The 14,482-nt window shown below is 43.4% G+C and overlaps 1 protein-coding gene and 1 long non-coding RNA gene across 11 annotated transcripts in view; one reads left to right on the forward strand and one right to left on the reverse strand.

The window, feature by feature from the left end:
• LOC112834916 (uncharacterized) overlaps positions 1–14,482 on the forward strand; it is a 53,163-nt gene that overhangs the window by 20,941 nt on the left and 17,740 nt on the right. The gene's annotated exons all lie outside the window — the stretch shown is intronic.
• MYOM1 (myomesin 1) overlaps positions 1,893–14,482 on the reverse strand; it is a 155,119-nt gene continuing 142,529 nt past the window's right edge. For both annotated transcript variants that reach the window (XM_025886355.2, XM_073898461.1), the window contains 5 exons: positions 11,331–11,494; positions 9,086–9,122; positions 8,822–8,844; positions 6,458–6,513; positions 1,893–2,355 (listed from right to left, as the gene is read on the reverse strand). In XM_025886355.2, coding sequence (XP_025742140.2) covers positions 2,062–2,355; positions 6,458–6,513; positions 8,822–8,844; positions 9,086–9,122; positions 11,331–11,494 — 574 coding nt within the window. In that variant the 3' untranslated portion in view covers positions 1,893–2,061. The remainder of the gene's footprint in view (positions 2,356–6,457; positions 6,514–8,821; positions 8,845–9,085; positions 9,123–11,330; positions 11,495–14,482) is intronic.

Below are 14,482 nucleotides of genomic sequence, written 5' to 3' on the forward strand. Positions count from 1 at the left end.
GGGAGAGAGAGCGGGGGGCGGGTAGTGCAGGAGGGGCATAAGGAGAGAGAGAAAATCTTAAGCAGGCCTCACACCCAGCGTGGAGCCTGACATGGGGCTCCATCTCACGACCCTGAGATCATGACCTGAGCTGAAATCAAGAGTCAGACACTTAACCGACTGAGCCATCCAGGCGCCCCTGAAATACTTCTTATAACCATCTTGTTGAGGAGTCTCAGCTTATGGAGCTATGAGTATGAAAGCATTTTTCTCCCTTGCTGCCACCTTGTTTCATCAAGACCCTCTGGACTGGATGGCAGGGATCTCAGTGATGCACACTTTGATTTCACAAGTTTTCACACAATTTCAGAACTTAGGACACACTGTTTTAAAATTGTATTTTCACTGCATTCAAAGTCCTTCTTGTTTTCCCTCTGGTCTGGGCTCCAGAGGTATGGAACTCAGGGCGGGGGTAGCAGGTTCTGCTCACGCACACACCTCCCTTCTTCCCTTCCCCCCACAATGGTGACTTTGCTGCTGGTTCTTATGAGGGGTGCATTTGGGGTTCTGAGGAGAGTCTTGGGGGCCTCTCACCTGCACAGCTCCTGCTTTTCTCCTTTCTCCTCTCTTTGGCTCCCCTGCTGGTGTCCACTTTCCTTTGGTCCCCTTGTCCAGAGAGAGCTCTCTTGCTGAAGGAAGGAAAGCTGCAGACTGCTCAAGGTCAGCTGCCCTTGGCGGGGTCCCTTTGACCCTCGAGAAGCCCATCAGCTTGCCATGCCTGTTAGCAACAGCACAGCATCTCTGCTGCCTGGTGTTCAATGTCATGGCAACAGCAGGGGGCACTTGGCTGCACAAGGGAATCAGACGAGAGGAAATTTCTAGTCCTGAATTTTACAAAGGAGAGGATGCATAGGTGTACCTCCCAACTTATAAGGGAGTCTGTTGTCCCATCCCTGACTTTTGGCAGGAGGATGGAGAAGGGAAACCTCTTTTTATCATAACTGTTTTCCTCCAGTGGTGTGTGAGTGAGCACAAGTGTGCATGTTTGTGTGTGTGTGTGTAGGGGGTGTGAGTGTGTGATGGTGATGGTGGTGGTTGGGGGGAGAGATGGGGGAGAACCAAATTTCCTAAAGCATAATGCTGCCTGTCAGCGAGCCCTGCAAAGAGAGGTGGCTCCAAAGCTGGCAGTTCTCTGAACTCAGAATCAGGGTTCTTTTTTTCTAGCTGTGCGCCCTTAGTCGCCAATTCTGGCAGTAGACTCCCACACCGTCTTATTATCCTTAATTGACACATTACATGCAATTACTTCGGGTATCTTAACAATGGAATCGACGTGATTGTACTGTAAGCCACCAGATGTACAATGACAGAGCGATTTCACACCCCTGAACCTCAGTTGACCTTGGATGGCTCATCTGATCATGCTAGGAAGGTACTGCTTTAATCAAAAGGAATTTAAATCAGAAGAATGTGCTATAAGATGCGGTGGGCAGGATGCAGCAGAGACCATGCCACTGAGCAGCCGAACAGGAAGAATGAGAAAAACACTGATGGGAAAGAGGAGAGGTGTGAGGACTGTTTATTGATACTGAGGAGGCTCCAAATCACAAGACCGCCAACAGAAATGCACTTCACTATCATTAACAACACACAAAACATACCGCTTGGCTTAACAATTTGTCCCCCCTTTTGACAGGATGCTGAGGTATGATCGCAACCCATGAGGATTTCCTGGGAAAAGTCTAGCCAAGTCCAAACACTGTTCCACAACACATTCATCTGCTCTCTGACCATCATTCAACATCCCTCTGGCTTTATTCTGGTCTTTTCCTTAAAACCATTTCCTAATATTTGTGCTATCAATGGCATTTTCTTAATGCAGAATTTGTAGATAAAGAAAAACTATTAAAATGTTGTTAGTTGATGTTTTTTTATATGAATAAGAGATGTGACAATTTTCCCCCGAGCCAGCACAAAAATAGGGAGTAGAAAGCAGGAAGGCTTCCTTACACTTAACCCAAGCCATTCACACACAAGTAACACAAGGCAGCTCAGTGTAGCTCCCCTCGCGCAGCCTCCTGGTCACTTGGCCTTCTTGTTGCCTTTCTGGGGCTGCTCAGTGGCCTTCCTTGCCTCCTCCTCTGGGATGAATACACTGATAGTGAAGTCGCTTATCTCTGAGCCATACTTGTTCTTCACAACCAGCCCGTATTTGCCAGAGTCGGCGGTGCTCACCCCACTGACGGTGAAGTAGGCAGTCTTGCCAGCCTCGAACTTGACGCTACAGTGGTCATCTGGGACCAGGGGCTTCTCGTTCTTTAACCAGGAAACCTCTGGAGTTGGGTCGCCCCACACGATGCAGGTGAGATTAAGCGCCTGCAAAACACGTTTTATGAGAGGGAAGGAGATAGATCAGGTACCATGATCCAGCTTCAAGAACCCTTCTGGTGGTTTGGCAGGGGCTGAAGGAGGATAGATATAAAGCCCCTGGAATGATGGGTAGAGTTATGTGGGGTATGCACCTGCATGAATTACAATTTGACTTCAATCCTAGCTAGGTTTCTGGAGGGTCTCAGCTTTCTGGCTTTGGTTCCCAGCTGCACTCTTGCTTTCATAAACACATAGATGCCTTTTGCTCTCGTGTGGCATTTGGATTCTGTCTCATTAGAGAAATCTCATTGCCATAATCACCACCTGCTCACTTTGCATTTTGTCTGCTTCCCAGAGCCCAGCAGCAGAATCATGACCACTGTTTCATATAATGGGATTCATTTTCAGGTTCCATCTCCCTCCTTTTATTTCTCCCCTCAAACCCCATCCAGTCTGTTGTAGTTGCAAAGGTGCTCTACCAAAATGTATTCCTATTTCCTGATATCTTATTATATTACCATGTGCGCTGAAACCCTCTTACTTTAAAAGATCAATGTTTGGGCCTATAGTTTTACTTTACTATACTTTTTTTTGTTGAAAAATTTAAGGATAATTGTAGATTCAGAAACGGTTGTAAAAAATAATAGAGAGATTGTATGTGCCCTTACCCAATTTCACCCACCAGTAACACTTTACAAAACTATAGGGTAGTAATACAACCAGTACATTGACAGTGATGCAATCCACAGTTATTATTCAGATCTCCCCAGTTTGGCCTGTACTCATTGGTGCTTGTTTGTGTGGGGTTCTATTCAATTTTATCCCTTGTCCTAGCTCCCCTCAGTCAAGAGAAAGAACATTTCTGTCACAAGGATTTCTCATGTTGCCATTTATACCCACATCCACACCCTGCCCGCAACCTCCCAACCTTATTTCTAACTCCTGGTAACCACCAATCCATTTTCCATTTCTAAAATTGTATAATTTCCAAAGCATTATATAAATAGCATTGTATAGCATGTAACTTTTTGAGACTGCCTTTTCTACTTGGCATAATTCCTTGCAGATTCAACCAAGTTACTGCAGGGATCAATAGTTTGTCCCTTTGTATGGTTCAGTAGTGAGCCATGGTGTGTGTGTATATATATATATATATATATATATATATATATATATATATATATATGTGTGTATATATATATATATATATATATACACGTATATATATATATACACCTATAAAGGTCATCTGGGCTGTTTCCAGTTTGGGGCTATTATGAATAAAGCTGCTATTGAATATATACAGGTTTTTCTGTGAACATAAGTGTTAATTTCTTTATGATAAATGACCAGGAGTACAACTACTGGGTCATATGATAAACGTATGTTTTCTTTTTTGAGAAATTGCCAAACTGTTTTCACAAGTGGCTATACAATCTTGGCTTACATTTCTACTAGCAATGTATGAGTGATTCTGTTTCTCTACATCCTTATCAGCATTTGTTGTTGTCACTGTTTTTATTTTAGCAATTCTGATAGGTGTTATGATATTTCACTGTGGTTTTAATTTGCATTTCTCTGATGGCCAACAATGTTGAATTTACTTCACATTTTATTTTATTTTTTTTAAAGATTTTATTTATTTGACAGAGAGAGACACAGCGAGAGAGGGAACACAAGCAGGGGGAGTGGGAGAGGAAGAAGCAGGCTTCCCGCTGAGCAGGGAGCCCGATGCGGGGCTGGATTCCAGGACCCTGGGATCATGACCTGAGCTGAAGGCAGACGCTTAACCGACCACCCAGGTGCCCCTACTTCACATTTTAAATTCCATTCTTGCATTTTTTTTCTTACCAAAATCCAGAAAGTATAAGGAAAAGAACTAGGGCTCACAATATACAGGAAAAGGATATTCTTCTAAATATCCCTCTAAAGGGTCTTATATGATCACTTACTACCTCTTTTATAGAAGTATTTTTTTTTTAAGATTTTATTTATTTATTTGACAGAGAGAGAAAGCGAGAGAAGGAACACAAGCAGGGGAAATGGGAGAGGGAGAAGCAGCCTTCCGGCTGAGCAGGGAGCCTGATGGGAGTCCATCCCAGGACCCTGGGATCATGACCTCAGCCTAAGGCAGATGCATAATGACTGAGCCACCCAGGTGCCCCAAGAGTATTGTTTAAAACTGGGAGATTAAGAAATCTTTTCCCTTCCATGGTAATTGGCATTTCTTTTTTTTTTTTTTAAAGATTTTATTTATTTATTTGAGACAGAGAGAATGAGAGAGAGAGAGAGAGCACATGAGAGGGGGATGGTCAGAGGGAGAAGCAGACTCCCTGCCGAGCAGGGAGCCCGATGTGGGACTCGATCCAGGGACTCCAGGATCATGACCTGAGCCGAAGGCAGTTGCTTAACCAACTGAGCCACCCAGGCGCCCTTAATTGGCATTTCTTACTGAATTATCCTATAAACACATTTCAGCAAGAAAAATAGGCTATTGCCATCAAACTTATCCAAGCGGACCTGGGGTTAAAACTTTTATTTTTCCTTTTTCTCTTTAAGTAGGCTCCATGCCCAACGTGGGGCTTGAACTCATGACCCTGAGATCAAGAGTTGCATGCTCTACTGACTGAGCCAGCCAGGTGCCCCTTGGTGGTTAAAACTTTTAACAAAACAAAATCAAATCCCCAAATACCTTAGGTGTCATGGAAAACTACTATCCATACTTTAGATTTATTTCCATTATAGATCACAAAGTCCTTTCCCATACATTCTCTCTCTGAATTCTCACTACAACCCAGTGAGCTGAATATTGTGAACCCCATTAAATGAGGAACATGAAAAATGGAGTTTAAAGACAAAAGCAACCTTGCAATGGTTGAGCTTCAGGCCTGCTGTGGTCATATATATTCTACCCGTGAAGAAATGCAGCTGGATGAAATCTGCCTTTCACTAAAGTCTTTCCACATGCCTTGTTTTCTCCCTAGCCTACCTATCATATGTCTTCATTGGGAAAAGGTTTTGTTTTACTACAAGTACCTGTCCATTATGGCTGGCTTATTGAATTTGTCTTAATGAAACAGAGTGATAAAGAAAGCGAATCCAGGTTAGAAATTATGTTCATTGCTTTTGAAACAGAGGGATGAAGAAAGTGAATCCAGGTTAGAAATTATGTTCATTGCTCTTCAGAGAGATTATTACAGAGCCAGGAAATACCAGTTTAAAGTTAAATGGAGGGCGCCTGGGTGGCTCAGTTGGTTAAGCGACTGCCTTCGGCTCAGGTCATGATCCTGGAGTCTTGGAATCGAGTCCCACATTGGGCTCCCTGCTCAGCAGGGAGTCTGCTTCTCCCTCTGACCCTCTTCCCTCTTGTGCTCTCTATCTCTCATTCTCTCTCTCAAATAAATAAATAAAATCTTTAAAAGAAATAAATAAAGTTAAATGGAAAGAAGTCAGTTTTGGGGGCACCTGGGTGGCTCAGTCAGTTAAGCATCTGTCTTTGGCTCAGGTCATGATCCCAGGGTCCTGGGATCGAGCCCTGCATCCGGCTCCCTGCTCAGTGGGGAGACTGCTTCTCCCTCTCCCTCCACCTCCTCCACCCTCTTTGTGCTCTCTCTCTCAATTTTATTTATAGTAAATAAATAAAATCTTAAAAAGAAAAAAAAGAAAGAAATCAGTTTTCAACTGAAACAGAGCCTATAGAAATTCATGGAGCAGGATGTTTCCCTTCAGAGGTAAAGTATTTAACAGGACAGCCCATTTTCCACTAGGTGTTAGAGGTTGCATCTTTCTCCAATTATATTTGTCATATAGTTGTGATTGAACCTTTTTTGCTTCTTGTGATATGAAAGGGTACCCCTGGAAAGAGACTAAGTGGTCTACATGTGACCACATAAGGCGAACTTGTATCCTGATGCTTGGCCTACAAACTGTTAAGATGGCTGGAAAATGGACTGCATTTTGAATCTTGTATTTGGCTACTCTCATGTCAAGCCTAAGCAACAGTGGCTTAAGATGAAGATGGTGGGAGCTCTTAGACGGAACGAAGTCTGGGGCACTGGAATCCATTGCTAGTGTGGAAGAAGCAGGGACAGGAGTGCTCTATGCTTACCTTCCCTTCCTGGATGGTGACCACATCGGGGAGTCCACCCAACACTCGGGCACGATCTGCAAGCATAGGTGTTTCTGGTTAATCACTGAAATGATGAGTGCCAGTGATCACACTCACAGAAACACCCCAGGGACTAACTTTCCAACTTAGTTTCCTTCTCCTTACAATTATTTTATACCTGTTTTAAATATGAAAATTAGAAAAGGATCCAGTAATTTTAGATGTTAATCCTTCCTCACACAGATAAATTGTGTGCGTGGCTGCCTCTACCTATTCCTAAAATATCAGCTTGAGATGGCTTTGTGGTATTAAGACCTGCTCTATAATTTTCATGACTATTTTCAGCCCTGGCCCTTCTGTAGCTCAGTGGGGCTCAGTTCAAGGAGGCAAAAGCAGATCCATAGAGATGGACAGCCTCCAAGTCGGCTTGGCCTCCTTTAAGGGCTTCCCTATCATTAAAAAAAAAGGGTGCACAATTGGAGGCTGAATGCCATGAGATCTGGAGGCTTGTGCAGATGGGGGCTTTCTCTGAGGTCTTTCCTAAAGAGCTTCCCTTTTTTGTCTCCTGGTAGTTCTTGGCGTACAGGACTATATAGGGTTACTATCTATGACCATGAAGTACAAAGGCCCCCAGCTGAGGGCACAAGGTGTGGGAAGCGTGCTGAATTCCAGAGCTGACCTCTTGCTCCACCCAGCCCTGTGCTCTGGGTGTGACTGGCTTAGCGTCAGGCAAGGACACCTTCCTGTAATCTGCTCAAAGGGACACTGCCTTGACACTAATGCAGTGGCCACCACCCTCTCAGTTTTAGGCCTACTTCAACTAATGTGTGACTCTAGATACTATTGCTACAACTCCCTTCCCCACTAAGTCAGACTGAAGCTGTGAACAAGCCTTGAATCTTGATTGCGTTCTCCTGCTGATTCCATTGCACCTTGGACCACCTGTAAGCTCAACTCAGCATCTGGCTCCTACACGACCCGATGTGTGACATCAGGCAAGTCACCTCACTGTGTGGACCCTAGTCTCCTAATATGTGGAATGGGGGAAGGGTTGCATTACACCTGTGGACATGAAGTTACCCAGCTCTGCTCCATAGCATCCATGGGATTCCTCTGGGGGCCCTGGGAGGGGCATTGAGTCAGGGAGCCCGGACCCCATCCCACCTTCAATTATGCTAACTTGCCTTTTACCTATTTTACATCTTGGATCTGTGTGAATTTGTTTGAATTAAGCATCCCTCGGCTTACAAAAGGTTAAACACAGGGGGCCAGAAGAGCACTCAAGTCTCTTCCAGCTCTAAACTGCTTCGATGCAGAAACTTCAGAAAGAATTCATGAACTGGAGGGAGGGGCAGCCTCCTTGCCCACCAGAGTTCAAGAATGGGGAATAGCCATCAACTCTGGACTCTGGCTTTGCTTGTGCATACAGGCGCGGAAGGGGCACACTTGGTCCCAACAAGAAGCGCTCCCCTCGCGCTGCCCTCCCCCAGCACGCCTGGTGCTGGTGCTGGCATCTGCCCCATTCACCACTACCAGCTGCCTCACCACTCAGGAGCCCAGCACACAAGGGGGGAGAAGGAAAGAGCAGGAAGGAGAGAGGAAGGCAGTCCAAAGTGCAAAGTTCCATCTTAATGACCTGGAGCTACAGAAAGGCTGGCAGAAGACTTCACTTCTTACTCCCCCTCCTGGTTCCCTTCCATTCCAGCTCAGGACTGACTCTACAGTGTTAGCCCTCAACAATTTTCAAACTCTGCCTCACACACTCAGAGAGAACCTGAATGATTATGGTAATTAGTTCATGACTCTTAGAATCCTAAAAGATTGAGTTCTAGAAATCTCCACATATGAGGCCAGCAGTTAGTAGTGAGCACGTTTGTGGGTACACAGACTTGACAGTTTGGTGTTTGTTCACTCAGACTGTGAAGAATTCAAGAAGGCCTTCTTTGGTTTCTTTTATCCTACAGGGGCTCTTAGGAAAATGCAGGAGTATTTGTCGGGAGACCAGTCACAGTGATTTTCCTGACGTCACATTTACAGTTTCTTATTTCTTCTTTAATAGAGATACATTTTTCTGATACATTGTGCCTGCTGCAAGTGATTAACAACTTATTGTGTAACTTGTGCCCAGAGATTTCTCAGGACACCCAGGGGTTAGCTCAAGTCAAGAGCTCAGTGACATTCTTAAAATGTAACCTGACACCTTCTTTTCACAGACGTTCTTACTCAAGAGACTAAATGAAAACATATGTAGAACACCTAAGATTAAAAAAAAAATGAAAGACTCTCTGTCTGCAGTCACAATAAAAAAATAAAAGCTATGTTTTGAGACTATGCCAGGAATAAATGGGAAGGGGGTTTACTTACTTTTCTCGGCAATGGCAGCTTGTCTGTGGTTGAGAGAACCAAACAAACATGCAAACAAAGAAGAATTTTGTTTTAGTGGTACTTCAAAGTAGCGAACCTTGACTGCATTTCATTGCCTCAGAGACATTTTGCTGCTCAACAAAGCAGTGGGAAGTGCGGTTTTTAGGCATCTGCCAAAATGAAAGACCCTCTCTAACCCTCAGGTGGGGGAGCAGCACATCATGTTCCAGAGAAATCAGGGCACACAAACGGCAAGGGACTTACTTTAGTCTCTGGAATTCAGCAAAGGCTTCATCATATGCTTTAAGAGAAAAAAAAGAGAAGTTAGAATGTTCTCACCCAGAATTGACAACACACAGCAGTGGATTGAAATTCGTAGCCTGAGGTCAGTGTGGTCACTCCAGACATGACTAAGCCGACTGAATAAGACTGCCTGCCCGTTGACTCTGCAACATGATGGACTTCACAGGAGAAGCAAATACTTCCTAGGTAGAAAAGATGAAGTAGTGGATTTTAGAAGCTCCCAATTCAGTGAGAGACCTTCCTTTCAAGCAGAGAGGCAAAGATTAGCTCTGCCAAAGATAAAATGGTAATAAAGGTGGTTGTGAGATAAGCATCCTGAACATCAAAAAGGCCTTTCTCTTATTAAAATCATCCCACACGGCACAGCCTCTGAGCTCGACAGTTAAATGTTTCCATATTACACCATCCGGCCCATCTATCCGTGTTAAAGGGCACAGGAACTACGGAGCTCCCAGCCCGCGCCAGTGTCGGCCTGCAGCAATGCTTCTAGGCTGGGCAGGAGCCCAGAGAAAAGACAGTGAGACAACGAAATGAGAGCTACAGAGTGCTAAAATCTTTCTTCCCCCCCGAGCCCGCCGAGCAAGCCACTTTGAACAATTCAGGCGAAAAGGCAGCTTTATTTTGAAATCTCTCTCACCTCCTCTTTAAGCTCCTATGTGGTCTGGGGATCATCATATTTTACGTCTAGAAAGTATTTACTGTCCCCCTCCTTTTACGGAGGGGAAAAATAAGCATAAAAAGTCAGGCTTCAAGTGTCTGGAGGTAGACAAGTTAGGCTAAGCCAGGCTAAGCATTCAGTTCTCTTCCTTTTGCCCACACGACACTAAGAAAGAGCTGGGCCCTGCTGAACCAATCTGCTTGGGTGGGCCAGAGAGTAAAAGAAATTTTTTTTTAAGTTTTAAATTTATCCACCCCCTTCCTGTTTCCCCGTTTCGGTTGTGTTTCAAAATGTCAGATTACACTGCAGAAGAAATCCCGTTACTGCAGTGTGTGCCTCAGGCACAGCGGGGCCTGAAGGCAGCCACTCCCATCTTTCTAGTCCTCCTAGGTGGGAGATGGGGGGGGGAGCGGGGCGGGGGGGAGGTGTGTGTGGGGGGGGAAGGGTCTGAGGGCTCAGCTCAAAACAATTCAAGGCAGGACTGCTGAAAGGCTGTGCTCTTAATTGTGAGTCTACTCTCTGCGGATTAAAAAGACTAAGAGTTCTGGAATATTCAGACCGCATTTTAGTGTATGAAGAAGTGGAAGAAAAAGTCAGTCCACGGTCTCCCTGAGGAATGTTAGGCAGAATCTAGACAGGAGCAGTGGAAGGACCGCCCTGAGGCTGAGTCCCAAGTCCTTGAGGGGGAATGATAGAGACAGGAGCTGGAGGCAAGGACAGTAATAAATAAGCTACACATTAAAAGCCTCGGGGCACAACATCCCGACCCTGTGGTTTCCAAGATCTTGGGGCTGACAGATCAAGAGCCACGGTTGCAGAACACACGCTCCCTCTCCTTGTCCACCTCTCTAAACTGTTTAATTTGTGGCTGCTAGTTGCATGTTACCTTTGTATCTGCTCATGTCTCTCCATAGTTCCTGCTCCTGTTCCCTCTTCTCTCCAGATGCCCGCATTCTCTCAGCAGATGATCAAGACATCTGACGCCATAAGGACCCAACTTCTCCAACTCTCTTCTCTTCTCCTCAATGTTAATCTTTGCTTATTCATATTTACCCACCGCCCCTCTCTGATTTCTGGAGAAAAGGGATCCCTGCTCCTTTCCAAAGTCAACACTTTCACCCCTGCCCTGGATCTCAAACCTTCCATTCTTCAGAACATGGATACATTGGTTATTCCTCATCACTCACATCTTCCAGCTCAAATGAATTCTTAAACTCTATAAAACATGCTCAAATTCCAATCACCATAACAATTCTTTCTCAGTGCTTGTTTTTGCTCAGGTGACTGTAAATCAACCTGCCCTCCTTTGTGAGCATCTTGAAAAGGGAGTCCTTGCTCTCCGTGTTTCTTGTCTCTATATTTTTCACTGATTCTCCAAGATCCATTGAATTCTTGCTTCTACCACCATGCTGAATTTAAATTGCTTTCTTAAAATCTCCAATCATCTTCCAATAGTCAGATGTAATGGCCTCTTATCACCCTTCATTCTTTTTTTAAAAGACCACACTCCTCCACAGGAAAGTTCTAGTCTGTAAAATATTCATTTACCTTGTCCAGAAAGATCCACTGTCTTCAGGTGTCCAGTTTTGCCATCAAAGAGCTCCATCACATATTTCCCTTTGTCATTTGGAGTGGGCTCACTGATTTGCAGCCAGATCTGTTCCCCGGTGACCCCACTCTTAACTCTGTCTGAGTACTTAATAGGAGTCCCGCTGTTCATAGTAAAGAAAACATTGTTATCCTTTGCTTTCATCCAGAGCTGATTTTTACTTTGTCTCTCTTTGAAGGTCTCACCATGGAGTTTTACAGGGTTTCAAACAACATGAGAACCATGCATGTTCAGCTTCAGAAAAAGTATGGGCCCTGAATCACAGAACCTAGATTCCAAGGCCCAGGGTGGGTGTGGACAGTCTGTACATTTAACTCCCAGCAGCAGCAGTCTGGGGCCCTAGCTGATTGCAACACCGATACTTCTCAGTGGTATTAATTATCTTTGTTTTTGCTTGGGTTTATTTGTGGGACTAAGAGAATCTTTAAAGGGAAAAGGCCAAACTATATATTCTATTACTGCATATTTCTTGCAGATGGTCTCTGGCTATAAGTCAGATTTTACAAACTAATTAAAAACAGACTTAAGGAGGTTCATCTGTGGCTGACATCTATTGACAGACGTGGTTACAAAGCTATTTAAAACATATGTAAATATGTACTTGGTAGTAAGGCCAAGAATAAATGAAAAGCAGAGTCTCTGCCAAAATGAATGAGGCACCTCTCTGTCCCTGGACATGAGTTTCTCCAAATTCTATAGTAGGTCATGAGCAGACACATACATTGCATTCTTCACAAGAGAATAAAAGCAAATAGAACCCTTGGCCTTGTGATCTGATGGTTTAGAAACGTTACTGTTATTAATGAAGTAAGAGAAAGGTAAATGTAGGTGTACTGTCAATGATGCTGAAAGAAACTTTATGAAGAGTTTGTAAACATGTGAGGAAATAGGAAAAAAAGCAGTATGCAAAACTACTTAATTATAGTAACAATTATGCATAGAGAAAAGACTGGAAGTACACCAAAAAGTTTACACTATGGCTAGGAGAACTATGGATGATATTATATTACAAGCTCTTTCTAAGATATAAGTATATTTTCTAAAACAAGCAGGTATTACATTTGTAGTTGTAATAAACAAAATGAACTAAAAACAGAAAAACAAAAATCTCCAATAAAAATGTTTCAGCTTTCAAATAAACATTCACCATTTTTCTTATACAATACATTCTTTAAAAGATATTCACGAACTGCCATAAGAGGGGCATGTGGGTGGCTCAGTCGGTTAAGCATTTGCCTTTGCTTCAGGTCATGATCTCAGGGTCCTGGGATCAAGCCCCGGGGTGGGCTCCCTGCTCAGTAGGGAGCCTGCTTCTCCCTCTGCCCCTCCCCCCACTCGTGCTCTCTCCTTCTCTCTCAAATAAATAAATAAAATCTTTTAAAAAATGAAAAAAAAACCTTCCATAAGATGTAGGGTAAAGGAACCCATCTGTACCCACAGACTTGAGTCTGAGCAGTTTATATGTCTTAAAGAGTTAGAAAGGTAGACCGTCCTCGGTTTTGCTATAATAAATCTGTTTGAATTCTCTAATCTCTAACTAACATGCATAATAGTACCTTAGATTTGTAAAGCCCTTCATGGTTTTCAAAGTGCCATAAATTTCATTCTCTCATTGGCTCCATCAGTATTATGAGATAGAATAGGTATTATTGCTCTTATTTCATATGAGAGAAACCTAAGATTTCAAAATATTAAATGACTTGCCTAAGATTCAAGGGAAGATAGGAGCAAAGTCAAGGCTAAAACCCATTTCAAGTTTTCTCCTGTTATGCCACATACTTACGTAAAGATAGTGAAGACAATCAGTCATTGATTCCTGAATCTTTCCTAGCCACACGGGTACACAAAACAGTCATTCAGCTGACTAGACCAGATAGTGTAAGAGGTTTATGCCTTACTAGTCTAATAGCAACTTCCTTAAAACTGAATGTTCTAATTTTTTTGAGCAAGTAATTTTTTTTAATTCTTTTTAAAGATGATATAAAGTGATATGATATAAGATGATACAAAGTTTTTTGACTGATTATTCAGTTAATTCATCTTCTCTTATTCTTCAGACTCATATATTAGAATGTCCTAGATGCCACAGAGGAATTTCCTAGAACTTGATCTATTTTAACTCATAATTACTTTCCTAAAATGTGCTCTGAAAGAAATAGAACAAAGGACTGAAACCCCAAGCATTCAAACTGGAATTTCACTTGTTCTCTCCCTCCCCCATCCGTTTTTTTTTTTTAAGAACTCAGGAAATGGATAAGAATAAGAATAAAAACACTGTTTTATATCACAGTAAAGACATTTTAAAGAAAACACAAATGTCTGTTTTGTGGGACGACCCAGTTCTGGTTAAATGTTCAATCTAGACTGTTAAAGCAACTGGAACACAGAATAGCGCCATGGTGAGGGGAGCTCTGGAGCCAGGCCTGGGCTCAGTCCACCTGCCAGTGAGCTGTGCGAACTTGAGCAAGTCACCTCCCTGAGCCTGAGCTTCCTAGTCACTAAAGTGAGAATTACCTGCCTCTTAGAGTTGTGAATATTAAATGAATTCATACATGGGAAGGGCTTGGGGCTGCCGGCAGCTTCTGATAGACACCCACAGTAGGGAAGATGCAAATAAACACTGTTGTGTGCCTCCTCCCAGGGCTGTCACTGACCTACTGCTCAATGGGGCTCAATAAAGGACTTCTGGAATGAGCATCCTCTGCATCCAAAGAGTGGGTGGAAGGTGGCTGTGCCCCATCAGATTTCTATGCCTAGGCTGCTGTTCTCTTTCAGCTCAGGACATTTCAAGGAAGGGCAAAGGTTAAGGACACTGCCAAAAGTATAATGGGTAAACTGGTTGGACTTAGAAACCTACTTTAGCTCTTAGAATCCCAGAGGTGAACTTGAGTTCACCTGTAACTCCACAAAGGAACCTGGGATTAGAACAGATCTACAGGCTCAGTCTAGCTCAAATACACATTCCCAAAGTAATCTTGAATCCCCAAAGCCTTCCAAGGGTGGACAAGAGACATGTTAATGCCCAACTATGCCAACTGCTATTAATGATAACAGTAACAAACTCAGGCACTCCACTGGATTGGGTTTCTTT

This window comes from Callorhinus ursinus, unplaced genomic scaffold (assembly GCF_003265705.2).
Source record: "Callorhinus ursinus isolate GAN/ISIS: 27379988/994484 unplaced genomic scaffold, GSC_fseal_2.0 scaffold11, whole genome shotgun sequence".
Taxonomy (NCBI): Eukaryota; Metazoa; Chordata; class Mammalia; order Carnivora; family Otariidae; genus Callorhinus; species Callorhinus ursinus.